Source organism: Xiphophorus couchianus, chromosome 15, assembly GCF_001444195.1.
Source record: "Xiphophorus couchianus chromosome 15, X_couchianus-1.0, whole genome shotgun sequence".
Classification (NCBI taxonomy): Eukaryota; Metazoa; Chordata; class Actinopteri; order Cyprinodontiformes; family Poeciliidae; genus Xiphophorus; species Xiphophorus couchianus.
The window spans coordinates 12,154,127-12,169,755 of NC_040242.1; the positions used below are offsets into that span (position 1 = coordinate 12,154,127).

The window sequence follows — 15,629 nt, forward strand, 5'->3', positions numbered from 1 at the left end:
TGTAATCTTCATTCCCACTGTTCAACACTAAGAAGCGAACATCCACATTAATATATTTTTTAAGGTAGGAAATTTTAGGGCACCCCTAAAGGAAATTTGGTCTCACTGAAGGGATTGCGTGCCCCCCAGAGCTTCAACTGGAGGTTAAAGTTGACAGGGATTTAATCCAATTTGCACAGGGAGGAGGAAACCACGACTGCTCCTAACTGTTGACTGGCCTACAGGGAATACTCTACACAGAGTTAGCTATTTATCTGATTTGTCACATCTGAAAGGAAAAAGAGATAAAAACCACAATAAAAGGGAACAATAACTAAGAATGCAAGGATAAGGAAGTCAAAATACAAAATAGCTCTAAAACATAATTATGTGGGGGTGCAAAACAAACTTAAAATGCCTATTACAATTACAGTAGTTGGAATTAGTGCAAAATGCCCAGATCAAGGCAACATAAAAAAATGGTTCATATTACCAAACTGTTTGTTGTGCAAAAAATGAAATGGTTCTCAACTAGAAAACAGAATTTCCCCTTGAGGACTGCAAGAGTAAGCCTCTACCTCAAGATAAGGTGTTCAAGGAACTTCGGTTCCTCTAAGATTCCTGACACAAGCAGGGATTTTGTGTCAGGGGGAATCCCTCTGGAAGAGAAAACCGGGAGAGGCAAACCCCGAAACGTGCTGGAGGCAATGTCCCTATTTACAAAATCCTTAGTGACCAAATAAAATTCCTCCAAAACTGTTTTTGGAGAACATAACAATGCCTGCCCAACCTTTTTTTCATTTTAATGTTTAAAAAAAATACAAATTTCAGAAAAACAACTTTTCCTTATGAAATGATTCAAAAGTCAAATAAAAAAAAAAAAGGTATTTAAAAGTCATATGTTTCAAAATCAATCTTTTGTACAGTTGTTTCCTTTGTGAAGTTTCCTACAGTGTCCACTAGAGGGCGATGTTGACCATCAATCGAAGTCATAATGCTCATCTTGACCGGCAGGCCCTTTTTTCCCCCTTTTTTTGTTACTACATTACTTTCGCACAGAAACACACAAAATGAGTGAATGAGAGAATGAGCATGCTCTACCGCGCATGCGTGGGTTCTCTCCGGATACTCGCTTCCTCCCACAGTCCAGAAATATGACTGTTAGCTTTACCGGCCTGCGTATTGTGAAATGATCACTGGAGAGAGACACTTTTTAAAATCTCTACATCCAGATAAAAAATTTAAAAAAAACATACAATAAATTGTGCTTTAAAGAATCCCATCATATCCTGTAACAGGATATGTGATGGGATTCCAATACCATTGGTAATGGTTCTATTTCAAAATGGAGCCATGAACAATAGTTATGAAAGATCCTTTTAACCAGACTTCAGGAGTGTCTGCACATCATACAGATAAAACAACCTGACTCAAATGCCATAAATTAGATTAAAAGTTGAAATCTGAAGAGTCAGTGTGATTTGTCAGATGATGGAGCTTCGAAAGGTCATTGTACCGTCTCTTTCTGTTGTCTATATCCAGGACCTGTTTCACATCTGCTACAGCAACATGGATCCAAAAACTAACAAAAACCCGTCACACTTTCTTCATACAGTTTTTTTTTTTAAAACCCATCAGACTAATGGTACCACATTAAAAGCAGAACCACCAGATGGCTACACAGCCTTCTGCCTCCAGCTGTTTAAATGCTGAACTGCTGATAACTGACTGCAGTTGAGACATATTAAATATGTGCAATAGTTTGATCTGTTATTCAGTCTGTTTGATTCATTAAATGTAAATAATTTGCTTTGGTGTGATCTGAGCTTTAGGGAGTTTTTGTGTTGGGACCTTGTTTTGGGAACTGAGATGCAAATTGTTTTGAAAGTAGACTGCTTAACCTTTCCCATCCAGTGTAGCGTTTCTGCTTTTCAGTGGCCCGATCTCTCATCTGTTTGTGTGTTTTACTCTGCAAGCAACATCTGAAATGTGTCTCCTTACTCCAGGGCAGCGACTCGTGCATGCTGGCTGGGCAGCATGCCATAACACCACATGTTTAGGCAGGAATGAAAGATACAACAGAGGCTGCATTGTCTGGTTGCAGTATGGATTCACTGCAAAACATATGATCATAGTATTGCAGATTAAACTATTAGATCGGTCCCACGCAAGTCAGCTATGATAACTTTCCTTTTCATGCTGTGGCTTTCATTTGGATTTGTGGATAAAGCAGCAAACTGACAGACCTTCATAGTGTTTCTTGAGCTCATGTAATGATTTCTGCAGCTGAATTGTATCTGTTTTCCATAAAATGCAGTCGGAAATTCTGGATATCAGCCATTCTGTACAAGCTTTCAGCTCGGAGAATTACTCAAAGTATCTGGAAGAGGCAATCAGTGATTGGCAGTAAGTAGTAGAGTGATAGGTGATCCTAGTCAGTTAAATATCTGCCATGTCTGCACATTTCACATTTTCTCTGCTGATCCAGGAATAAAAACGAAACAATCAAGAGAGAAGGAAATGAAAATGTGGCTGTCCCTCTCAGAGTTGTGCAAATCATAAAGACCTGATTCTGGCAATACGTCTTCATGGAAGAAAACGTGATTACCTGACGTTTGATATTTGATCGCGATGGTGTCACGACAGCAGATCTCTGCAGAAAATGTTAAACAGTTGCTGCTTATCCGAAGCATAAAAAAAACAACAAAGGCATGTACTCCCTCTTCGTTAGAAAATAAACTTTAATCTATTCAGGATATGCAGGTTCGTACACAGATACAGATGCATACACTCAGCTTCTTTTTGCAGCTGTCTGACAGATTAGGAAAGACGGAAAAAAGGACAAAAATCACGTCAAGTGATTAAAGCATTTTTTGTATGTTTCATGTATACAAAGTCGTATAAAACAAGTACATAGATGAAAACTCAAGTCTAAAAAATAAGTGTGTAAACAATTTGTGAATATGTGCTTCTCATGACGCCAGCGCCACCACTACTCGGATCAACCGGTACCTGCCATCGTCGAGGCAGGGTATAAAATACTAAAAAAAAAAAACAAGTGTTCTCCCACTGGTGTATTTTTGTACTGGGTGCTGTAACCTAAAAGCTCTACACCTGTGTAATATGACTAGAATACGTAGGAAGACTGCAGAACTCCTAAGTCAATCTACGCAGGGCTTTGGTAACAGAGCACCTTGTTGCTGTTAGTGTCAATCCTCTGGGCGTTCTCCAGCTGGATCATCTACTTCCATTGGTCCCTTTAAGGAAAAGATGGATGAAGTAACAACATGACAGGCACAGTGGGTGTTTCCAGTCTCCCAATGGACAGAGCCAGCTCCACGTAGCAGTACTGAGGAAGCCCCACAACCTCAGATCTTTGGGCAAAAGTCTCCAGCCTGGAGCTCAAGTGCTCATTCAGAATAATTTTGCCAGGTATGTTTTTTTGTTGTTGTTGTTCAGATGTCTGCCTCGGCAGTCAAAGTTCAGCTTGCAGGACTTTTGAGTCCCTTCTTCTCCCGGGGTCTCACTTGGTTTCGGCGGACAGCTGCTCCAGCAGCGGGTTGGCCTCGCTCTCGGGTGTTTTCACGCTGTCGGTCCGCACGATGCAGGTGGGCCTGTGGAGGTTGAGCATCACCATCAGCTGCTGCCTCTCCAGACGAAGCTCCTCGATCTGGGCCTTCAGCTCCGAGTTCACCGTTTCCAGGCGCTCTGATTCCTGAAGAAAGACGTGGAACTATTAGACACATAGAGGCGGCGAAAGTAGTAAACTTAACACACTGATGTTTCTTGCAGAGTGAAGCAGTACTGACTTTGGTAAAAATGTGTTTATTTTATGTTTTTAATGACTTCCTAATCAAAACCATTCAATTTTGCAAGTAATCTATCCTTCTGAATGTAGTGCATATCCAGAAAAAAATTTAACTGCCAATTCCATCTTTAAAATGGTGATAAGTATTACTTTAATATGTATGTTTCATGTTGTTGCTAAAGTGCTTGAAAAAGGTTTGATGAGATAATGAGAAAATCATTGTGTTCAGAGATGAGGAGTGCTATAAGGTTTCGTGTTGCGCCCTAGGTCCTTAAAATTTATACAAATATTTCAATATCTGTGATCTTTTTTTTGAAGGGGAGGTTGTGTTATGCAATCTGACAGACCCTATGAAGAAAAAATAATATTACAAATTTATTTTATAGTACTGTTTATGAAAAAGATGCTGTAGGCTGTTTTTTTTTGTAACCCCAAAAAAGATGGTCGCCTGTTTTTGTAACACGAGTAGAAACAGACTATATAAGATATCTTTTCTCTTCCTACTCTCTCTTTACTCATGGAGTTTTGCTACCTAATTGTTCCTGAATTTGTATTTATGGAACGAACGTTTGTATGTGAATCTTGAAATCAAAGTAGTTAAATGAAACTTAACCAGACGCCGTAGTGGTCATTTTAATGGTGTAGTGCTGCATTAAGCTATTTCTGAAACTTAGTGAAACAAAGTCAGTTTAGTCTTGACCCCAACTTCTCTGCTGCTACTTGGTACATATGGCTGAGTCATGAACCCACCCTTTGGAGGAAGTCGGTGCGTTCCTTCTTTTTGTTTCGGCACCTCGCTGCCGCTACTTTGTTTTTCTCTCGTCTTCGTTTCCTTCTTTCTTCATCTTCGTCCATCTGCAAATAATCATGTAGGGACAGTCACTCCCTGTGTGTTCCGTATATGCTGACCTGAGCTCCGTTTCTCCCATCCATCTTGTTTGCGTCGCATATTTCCTCACCTCCGTCTTGATGGCCAGTGGCCTCTTCCCCAGCCTCCCCAGGAAATGCAGCGGCGACAGCATGGTGCCCAGCTGGTGAAAGTCTGCCAGCTTCAGCTGGTCGGTGAGGGTGGTGGCCGAGATGCCCGCCAGCGGGCCGAGGCTGGGCAGGGAGCCTGCCGCCAGCGAAGGGTCAGGTATCTGTCCCGGCATCATGTCCAACCCGGCCAAAGCCGTCGCTGTGGTTTGCGAGAGAAAAGAAAAAGGGAACAGGGAAAGATTAGCGGGGGACGTTCACAGTCAAGCTGCAGCAATCCAGTATTTAAACGGTTGTAAACTGCCGGCTAAGAGGTGCGACTGACTAAATGTACAGAAAAAGAAAGAGGAACGCCCATCCTGTTGAAAACGATCAAATGCACATCTTCTGAAAAAGAAAAAAAAAAATCTGTCTGTGTCATCAGAAGTCTTTAAATATAGGTTACCAGTTCTAAGAATGCAATCGAAAGTCGACAGCTTTGAAAGTCGTGTTATCTTTTTAGTCAGCTGCTGGTAAAAAAAAAAAAAACTCATCACCGTCAGCAGTTACACACGCATTGTTGTAGTTTCGCATGCAAAGGGAAGCCTGGGCAGCCTTCGCTCTGATCGCGTAAACAAAGCGGCAATGGCTCCAATCACTTTATTGCTTTTGGACGTCTGTGTCCATTTCTTTTTTCTTTTTTTTTTAGGAGGGAATCACAGCAGATCAAAGCCAAGCTGGTGCATTCAATCACCGCCCTTCTTCCAATAATTTAGGGCAGTTCTACAGGGTCTGACCACAGCCATCTTTAACGCAATCAGGGAGGAATTAGGGACACGGTGGGGCAGGAATAAAAAGGAAGAGGCTGGGGAATTAAGACGTCGCTCTAATTGCTTTGAGGTCGAGTCGAGTTGGAAAACCTCTGATGGTCAAATAAAAACCAGATGAGAACAGACTCTACCCTGCCCAGCCCTGCGATCTGAGAGGAGAAAGAAGAGAGGCTAAAGAAACGGGCAGAAACAAATAATTTTTCCACAAAGACACCTTCACACCTGAAGCCTGATCAACCCGAGGCTCGAGTTGACAACAGACGGAGATCAGCAAGAAAACCCCGGGGCTACGCCGAGTGTCAAAGGAGGCACATGATAGCACTGGAAGTTTGAGATTAATAGCTTTATTCACATTCGCTTCCTGAGCTTTCAGCTGCAGCTGAACCTCCACAGGTTCGCCTCCGACCGAACAAAGCCCCTCTCATATGGAACCAACAAAGACGCGTATTGTGAGGCGCTGCGAAAACAGCTGACTTTGCTGGTGGGTTTACTATCCGACAGCCTCAATGGCTGGATTGAAAGTTAGACTATTTCTCTTTGGTCCTCTTTTTATCCCCCCCAGTATAGTTTAAAAACTCAAGTCTATTACAAAGGCAGTAAAGGAGGTCATAAAACGCGGGGTTATGTAATTCGGCTCTGATGAGCTCCACCCTGCTTATGCACTAAGTCTGGTTTCACAGTTGGAACTGTAATGCATGATGGAGACCAAACAAGTGAATCAATACTGGAAGGATTTCAGGCTCTAGTGTAGATGTCATTGAGCGTTGCACAAAAAGTAAATACATCGTAAACAAACCTTAGAGAACTTTAAAATTCCCTGTGATTGGCTTCATCTTTATATATAATATTATATATTAAATATCTCTTAATTGTCCTTCATGACATTTCTGTTACTCTAGAAAATGGAGCCAGCAGCTCATGATTCACTTTTATTATCTTAGTCCTCGCAGCCCTTCCCTACTCTGTCTCTTCCACTGTACATTTGTTCAAAGTTACACTACTTGGCAGCCAGCGTTTACTTTTACTGCAGAGAAGAGGAATAAGACATAAAGAGAGAAAAAAAATTTCTTGCTCCCCACCCTGTGACAGTCCCAGGAGAGATTAGGCGGCGTGTTCAAGGATTTCTCATTTTGCAGACAGGATGTCAAAGAACAAGGGGAACTGATCGGGAGAGATCCACTACATCAGACGCAGGCAAAACCAAGATCTCAAGAGATCACTGAGGGTTTAGGTGTGTTTGTGCTCATTTCTTACCGATAGGTACAGATGTAAAAATCTGAATTTGTTGTGGAAAACTTCCGATAAGAGGTTTTTGTAATACTTTTCATTTGCTGATATCAATTTCACATAAAGAAGTGTAATAGAAGATATTTGTAATTAACTTACTTGCCCTGAGAGGATATTATTTATTTATCTTAAACAAAGATGATGTCACAAGATGTGTGAGAGCACAGTCACTATAAAACTGAGTTTACAGCAATGACAATGCAAATCCAGCTCTCAGCCAGAACAAACCTCAGACATCCTGGTGAGAAGTTATAGAAATGTTTTCATTCCATTTTTAAACGTCTCCACCGATACTTAAAAATAGCTCAATTTGAGTCCTCTTGCAGCTCTGGTGTACATTTTTTTAATTAAGTGTGACGCAATTAAAATAAGAGGCAATCTAAACTAACTCAAACACAGACAGGACTGATCAGAGACAAACAGAAGCAGCATTTTAAATGGTCGCCAAATGAAAAATTCATTATCTGTAAAATAAAATAACTATTTCAGAGTAATCAGTTTTAAAATTACTTAGGCATGAGTTAATGCAACAACGTGTCCTTGAGAAATATTCTGAATGGAAAGACCTTATTACTTTGTAGTCTAGCTTGTCCAAACTTGCAGTTAAAAGCCACCACATTTGTTCAGCATGTAAACATAAGCAGCACTACTTGCCTGCGTGGAGTCAAATCAGATAAAACAAAGCGATCTAGAGGCAGATTTGCCAGCAGCCAAAAAACAAAGAAGAGTTTCAAGCTGCAAGCTTTTCCAGAAAAGTTCGTATTGTTCTATTCTTGGAAAGTCTGAGCAAAAACGACACTGCTTTTAACCTTCGTCTCAGAGTGAAAATCCCCCTCGCAAACTCGACAGCCATCCGAGCTCAAGACATGAAACTCTTCAGAAGCCCCGTCTGTGCGACACAGGGGGGGGGGGGCAGTTTGCTGATGCGTGCCTTGCAGGGCATAATTACAACACTAAAGGATGAGTCAAAGTGAATTCTATATTTTTGAAAAGGAGGGTATTTCTGTGTGTGTGTTTTTTCCTACCCTTCGAGCAGCAGCTTGCAGCCAACGATTAGCGGTCAGTGTCTGGATGATGCAACTGCGTTTCAGCAGTGGAGCAGAACGAGCTACTGCCGCATCGTTCCGGGCCATCACCTACAAAACTAAACCAGTGAGCGTGGGTGCAGGAGCCGGGAGTGGAAATGCCAACTACTACGCACGGAGAAATGGAAGCCGACTCTCTTCATTCTCTGGCATTCATCCCAAGAGAAATATCTGTGTGATCTGAGTTAGCAGGAGGCAGGGATGTGTGAAGAGAGCGGGGGGGGGGTTTGACCGGGCAGGTGGTGCAGTTCACCGGTTTTGTCTGCTCGCATAATTTATCCATCTTCAGCTTTACTAAACATGTCCGTTTCCTGAACGCAATTAGCGGGGCCGAGGAATTTGGGCTTCTACCTGCAGGGAGAGGCACGGCCAGGGGCCCGATATCCTTATTCAATTTAAAGGTTCAGCACAGAAGGGGCGGGGAGCGGTGCTGTAGGGTTCTGGTACATTTTTAAATTAAGTTAAAAGTTTGTACTTTACCAGTGGTCAAAGTATAAATGCAAAAGTTACAAATTTGGGGCAGCTCTTACATCACACAAAAAAAACCAGGGGATGGATGGAAATTTAGATAATAGAATTAGGGAATAAAGTGTCAAACTATATTCCCTTACATACTTTTCCAAACTGTGTGAAAAGCCTGAGAAAGGGCGCAGGTTTCCCAAGGCTGCTCAACTCTTACAAGCTTTTACTTAATAAAAAGAAAGCTTTATAACTTTAAGAGTTTCTACCCCACAAAAGCACAGAATTTACAGGAATAAGAGCAGAGAAAAGAGAATCTGCAGCCAAGGCGCACTCTCTCAAGCTCCAGGCCAAGGCCTTGGCGATCATAATTATCGTCTGCACTCAGCCGGGCCTTCGGGCTTGTGCTAAGTTACAGCATTTTGCAATCCTCCGGGGGGGAAAACCGGGGAGTTTGGCAGAGACTCTCCTCGAGGACAGGACACTTAAAACTCCAAATATATGGTATCAATGCGTCTGCAGCCCTTTGTTCCATTTTCAGTGGAGCGTGGCGGCCAGATGCAGACCGTGAACTAAAAGTCGGCTGGGATCGAAAGTGGAAGTTGTGATCAAAACACATTTCATTTCAGCTTTTATTTCTTTAGATATTCTTTCCACAGATAGATGGGACTATTGTGAAGAGCTATTCTGTTTACATTTAATCTGTTGTCTTTGTTGATGATGCTGAAATACATGCATGAAGCACTTCTGCAGAACCGAGCCTAAAAATTTTTGTTTTCGTTTTATTTTTTTCTCCCCCACTGTGAGATCATTGTGTGGAGGAGTCCTTGGCTTGCTTCATCCCGTTCAAACACACATCTTCACCGTGCATCTGGGTGGTCCTGGTTGACTTATTATAATGTTAGCATTTGTTTTTTTTTCTTCTTTTGTTCCCCCCATGTTGTAAGTCAAGAGTAGACCGCACGGCAGCGAGTTTGAGCTTGGCTCAGACGGGAATTAAATTAATCAAAATATACAAAATGCAGACAAAAGCTCTTTACACCATGTAGAGATGGCTTCTGTGACAAATCTAAGGCAAGCTGTGAGCAATCCCTGACAAGCACATTCAGACAATTTGATTTAATCCAGCCTGCTGAAGCAATCACCAGGCGTTGCACAACAGCCGCTTGTCACTTCGGCGCTCTTTTCATATTTTGTCCTCGGATGTTTCCTCATCTGCAGCGTGTCAAGCACACACTTGCACAGTGCAGGCGCTGCTGGAGTGATCAAACAAGGTTCAGTGTCTTCGAAACCAGGAGCAAAAGATCAGGGTTTTGGGTCAATATTTTCTGACAGGGGTGCTTTTTGTCTAAATGGAAAAAAGAAAAAGAAAAAAAAGAAAAACTGGCTGCTTTCCCAAAATGGCATTCAAGAACTCTGGAAGTCATATCTATGGAAAAAAAAAATACATTTTTCTTTCAGGGTTACACCTTTTTGGGCGTTCATGTCAAGCACTGTTTTCATAAACCATGTGGAAAGGCTTATGAGCGGGTAATACTGATAATGTGATACCCAGAGCAGTGAATAGCTGCTCTCCCAGCAGTAGTATTAGTACCACTGAGCTGTTGAATAGTTGGCTCGCTCGCCTGCAATGCGTCTGCTGTCTATTCAGCGAGCTGGAGCGCAGCCCGGCAATCCTACCTCTCCGGAGACGCGCTGGAAGGCATTTCTACTTAAAATAAACTCTGTGCGCCCGCGTCCAGCCTCCGAGGCCCTCACCACCACCACAACCGTCGGTGCCCGCGCTGCTCGCCGGCTCGCCAGCCCTTTCCCATTAATCCACCTCAGTGTTCCACTTATGCGGAAACCATCTCATGGATGTGTCCGGGCAGGAGCTGGGGCATTTAAACCCTCCACAACACACACACTCAGACACAAAGGAAATATATATATATATACGCATATATATTTATAAAGTGTGCAAATAGTTTCCCCAGTGAGGCGTGTATATTTGTACAAGCATGCAACTGCACCAGGTGATGGGGCTTGCCTGCGGGGTGAACCTTTGAACTTGTAAGGGATGAAACCAACACAAAGCCACAAACACAAGCCACCACAACAAATCCTCTTTAATGTTACACACATGACCTTTAACCTTCAGGTCACTGAGTGCAGAGATGCTGGCCAAGACACAAAACGTGTCTCCTTCCTCATTTAGCGTTCGGCCGATTCAAACTTGTTCACGTGACAAGCCAAAGCAAAGAAGAGCAAGGCGGTGTGAGCTCACAGCACTCAGCTGAAACTTCACACTTCATTTACATCACTCATGTTTCAAGTTGAATTAGCCAAGACATGATTTGTCTTTGTGTCTGTGTGCAGTGGAGCAGAAGTTGGAACTCAAGGGAGCATCTCAATTAGAGACAAAGCAAACTGAATAGATTTGATATGCTTCATACTTACTCAGAGGGAACTTGTCAGTCGTCTTCTGTCAATGATGAACCGTGTTTGGACGCCCTGCAGGAGTAAAGAAGACATTTGTCACAATTCGGAATTTGCATGCTAACAAATCATATGTATATTTAAAAAAAAACAAAAAAAAAAACAAAAACGAAACAAATGAGCAATAAATTAAATCCCACGTAAAAAAATATGTAACGGCATCAGCCAGAAATGCACTGAGAAATCAGTTGGGGACCACAATCATTTCCTGTCGTACTGTTCCCAAGAAAGTCAGGTACAAAACCGAGGCGCACGCAACAGAACGTCTCATACATCAACTCTGTCGCAGGAACATGTTGGATCTGCCTTGACAACCTGTTTATTTTTAAGCATTCTTTGAATTCGTAGTCATCTTGTATAACCGCTCACTCAACTGCAACTGCAGTCAGTGGAAACAGGTGAAATACAGTTTTCAGAAAACAGTAAATTATTAGAATGAAATATACAAGAGGACTACTGGTCATTCATGATTTATGAAAACGCATAGTAATATGGAATAGTTTAAGTGCATGAGGAGGAAATGGATTGTTTATGGGCGCATAACTGAAGCTAGAAGGGAAGAAATTAAACGTATTAGTAGAAAAGCTCACTTTATTTTTATGGCAGCTACCATTATTTCTCTCTTTGACTAGCTCTTTCTGTGTGCCCACTAAGGCTGTACAAGTTCATGAAAATAAGTGATTGCAATATCTCTGCTGAAGATTGCGACAACAATTTTGATTTCTATTAATACACTTTTTCTAAGTAAGAGCTGCACAACGTATCATCATCTGCGTGTGTGCATTCATAAGATTGCAAAGGATTGTTTAGAATGTAAGATTTGTTGGGTTATTATTTGAAATTGTGATGCATCACATTCTGAATCTCAATAAGATATTCAGTTTGTTGGATGAATGTTGAAGGTAAAGTGGCTCTGTTAATGTTAACTGAGAGAGATCACTATTTCAGTTAACATTATCAGACTAAACATACAGTAGAAACAAGTTGTAGAAATTACAATTGTTTTTCTAGATGACAGTTATGACTAACTCTATAGTACAAGAGTGTAAGAATGTGTTTAATGATTGTCATTAAACACATTCTGCATTTCCAATTCATACTGCATCAAATTAATCTGTCATTTGACAGCATTTTTGTATGTTTTACATCCTTCTTTGAGGCCCATATGATTTTTTAATTTTAAATCTAATCTGAGACCAATTTTACACCAGGCACTATTTGCTTGCTGTAAAGCCAGATCAGGGGTCAGTAACCTTTACAATCCAAAGAACCATTTTAAATCTACATTTTCCTAAATTAATATTAAGTACACTTGCAAAACCTACCTAACCTTTTGGGGGAAAAAATGAGAAGAGATTTTAATGTTTTAACAATAACTACTATATATAAATTGCTTGCTTAGTGGTGATATTAAAGAGCCACAATTGTATTATCTATTTGGAGTTTCAAAAGAAAGAAAAGCATCACTGTTTCCTATAAATATGGAAGGCTGTGGAAAATCCATTTGCAGATACTTCACAAAACTTTTTCTATTCCATTTATATATCAAAATATGACTAAATTCAAAATGATTGTTGGTCAAAGTTAGTAGGAGCCACTCTAGAATCACAGGTTCCAGATCTCAGAACAAGATGAATATATGTCGAAACCAGGTCCACTTATAATTGCCAAAAGTCTAAATCTTATCGTGTTAAAATTTGGTCTGTTGCTCAGTAGGCCACAATAAAATGTATAAAACAAAAGAAAAATTAACACAAATGGATGCATTAAAGACTAAAAAAAACCTAAACAATCCTTTATTATTTATGGTGCTATTCTGTCAATTTCAGCAGGGGGCTGTTTTTGTAGGGGCCCTTATTAGAAAGCAGTGCCCGGGGCCCCACAGTGCCTCAAAACCGTCTCTGCTACTGGGCGTCTAACTGCTGCAGCGCTCGGCTAAGCTAGCGGGCAACTTCTGTACAACCTGCTCTGTGTGTGTGTGTGAGAGAGAGAGAGAGAGAGAGAGAGTGTGTGTGTGTGTGTGTGTGTGTGTAGTAGCGTTACATAACCATCTTCAACAGGCTGACGGACATTACGGATGATGGAAGATGAAAATATCTCCAGACAGAGGCCAGATATCGAGCTGGAAAAACGACAGTTGCCACAACAGTCGGAACAACAACGTCCCTAACGGCTCCGTTTGTGGCAGCGGCGGACGGAAAACTTCACAGCCGTTCAAAAGCCGAGCACTAAAAATGAGTAAGAAACCGCACCTAAATATGTGCAAATAACTCATCAATAATGTCGCACAAGCCCTCATGTCAAGCTGAACTAATAGCGTTATAAATCCCTTACGACGCGGTGGAAAAAAAGTGCGAAAAACAATATGCAAATATTGAACCAAAGAAGAGGAAAAAAGGTGGCTGCGCGCTAGCTTAAAAGCAGACTGTAAAACACACACTTGCCTGTTTTGCGTCCAAATCAGTAAAAAAAAAAAAAAAATCCCGCAATGTGAGAATAAACGTCACGCTGAGGCAGTCAGGAGTCAGGCAGCTTTAAAGGACTGAGCGGAGGTCGTTGCATCAGCCCGTTTAAGTACAGAGTGAGAGGCTCAGGAATGCGGAACACACGGCTCCCAGACGTAAGCATGGATGAAAATAATGCGAGAGGAGGCCCCAGAGGCGCGGTGCTGTGCTGGCTCCACCCATAGCAACCAGAAAACACACAGAAACAGACAGTAGGACGGACTGAAACAGAAACAGAGACCTGCAGCCGAGTTCAGACTGGTGCATAAACCCATCAACACATGGCCGCCGCTGCAAACGGGTCAATAAATAAAGAGACGGAATGTAGAAACGATCCAACGCAGTGTTTATCATTTGACAGAAGTTGGAGGCCAAATCTGAAACAAGTCTCACCCGGCTCTTCATTAGCACGAAAATTAATACAAACAAACAGATAAACGACGCGAAAGTACTATTGTGTGTAATTTCTAAATGAATTAAAAATAGACTTTATGTTAAAAAGCTGATTTAATATAAGAGCTATTAAGACGCAATTGGTAATCAATGAGATAAACATCAGCTAATTAAATTAATTAATCAAGAATATAACACATTTATGCGGCATAAACAGCTGGGACCAGAAGAATAATCAAACTATTAAAGCATGTTAACTTCTAAACCAGTTGATTAAAAACACAAAGTACTTGGAGTCAATTACATGCCAAAAGAGTAAAAGTTTGTTTTGAGATCATTCTGTCATTTCTCTTATTGTGATTATCTAAGACCGGCCCAAAAAATAAGCAAACCAAGCTGCTGCTTAATGCCCCCATGCCATTAAGGAATCCTCAGGAGCCTTAATTATTCACACAGAAATTGTTTTGTTGTTTAGAAGAAACTGTTTCTAGCTGAATTGAATAATTTATAATCAGTTTTTTATTATTATTGCTATTTGTTCTATATATTTTTTTTCTTTTTCAGTTTTTACCATTAAGCATTATTTATTTGATTATGCTGACATTTTTATAAATGTAATTTTGATTAAACAATGCATTGATCTTTGCTCCATTGTTCCAAACATCAAATCTAAAAATTATTATATTTTTCATTTAAGCCAATCAACACATTATGAAAATTGATTTGACATTGAGAATTTACATGTTTACTGAGAATTACCATTATGCAGCATACTGTGGTTAATTTCTTTCTTTGGATTTTGATTCAGCCAGGCCCATGTCTTATCTGTGGGGGGCTCGCAGAGGAACATTCTGCTCTATGCCATGTACAACATTGGGTCGGCCCTGGAAATATTTTAATATGTTCTCCTAACAAATAAATATAGATCAGTTTAAGTATTTCAAATTATTTCCTTCAATGTGCTCTGTAGCATGAGACACCACTACATAATTATTTTCTGGTGTAGAGTATTTAACATGATTGCATTATTTCCAACGGTTGGAAGAATGTGGTTTAAAGTCAGATTACAAAATGTTTGTTTCTTTAAGCCTTTATTATGTATAATTAAGTTTAAGAAACTGAACGTGCCAATTAACAGCTCACAAAAATAAATAATCTATTGATAAATTATCTGAGTTAAATTAATCTGGTAGCTCAGTTATTAATGCAAGAAAGGGGAAAAAAAACATAATTTTTAGCTTTTTTCTTCCTTTTTTTCAACTCTCAAAGAGAGCCCTCTTGTGGATCTAGTAGAGTCACGGCCAAAGGTTTTGGCAGTGAGTCAGATGTTTTGTAGTCTTTGTGTTCGCAGTTTTTGTGGTGACAGTTCACACTTTTTCTAGATGCTTGTTCAGGCTGATCGTGTCAGTTATTTGGAAAGAGCTTTCTGTGTTTCAAAGCTTTCCGATAAAAAAATATTTACACAGTTAACCTCTTTTGTATTATACTGTAGTTAAGTCATCAGGATCAAAGGTGAGAATGTGAAAAAGTACTGATCTTATTTCCAGATTGAATGATACAACAGAGGCGCTTCAGATCATTTTGCAAGTGTGTTAGCTGCAAAAGAAATCATCATTTCAGATACAGCTCATGTCCATTTCATTTCTCCTCAGCTTTTATTGTAGCTTGAATCAGTAAGAGAAACTTGAAACGCATGATTTTTTTTATTATTACTATTTCTTTATCTCTCAGAACATTGCTGAAAAACTTTAAAATGACTCACTCAGTTGCTTTTTTTTTTTTTACCACTACTGGCAACTAAAACTTATTGTATTTAAACAGTAAATCCTTTAATTTCATATTATCCAGTAGT

General features: G+C 40.4%; 1 protein-coding gene across 1 annotated transcript; it reads right to left on the bottom strand.

Annotated features, from left to right (window-relative positions):
• Positions 1 to 2,691: 2,691 nt before the first annotated feature.
• On the bottom strand, positions 2,692 to 13,500 carry jdp2b (Jun dimerization protein 2b). The gene is made up of 5 exons (XM_028039492.1): positions 13,325 to 13,500; positions 10,842 to 10,895; positions 4,747 to 4,964; positions 4,538 to 4,642; positions 2,692 to 3,694 (listed from the first exon to the last, which is right to left on the bottom strand). Exons 3-5 carry the CDS (start codon positions 4,939 to 4,941, stop codon positions 3,503 to 3,505), a joined length of 492 nt encoding a protein of 163 aa, XP_027895293.1. The 5' UTR covers positions 4,942 to 4,964; positions 10,842 to 10,895; positions 13,325 to 13,500; the 3' UTR covers positions 2,692 to 3,502.
• Between the last annotated feature and the right edge of the window lie 2,129 nt (positions 13,501 to 15,629).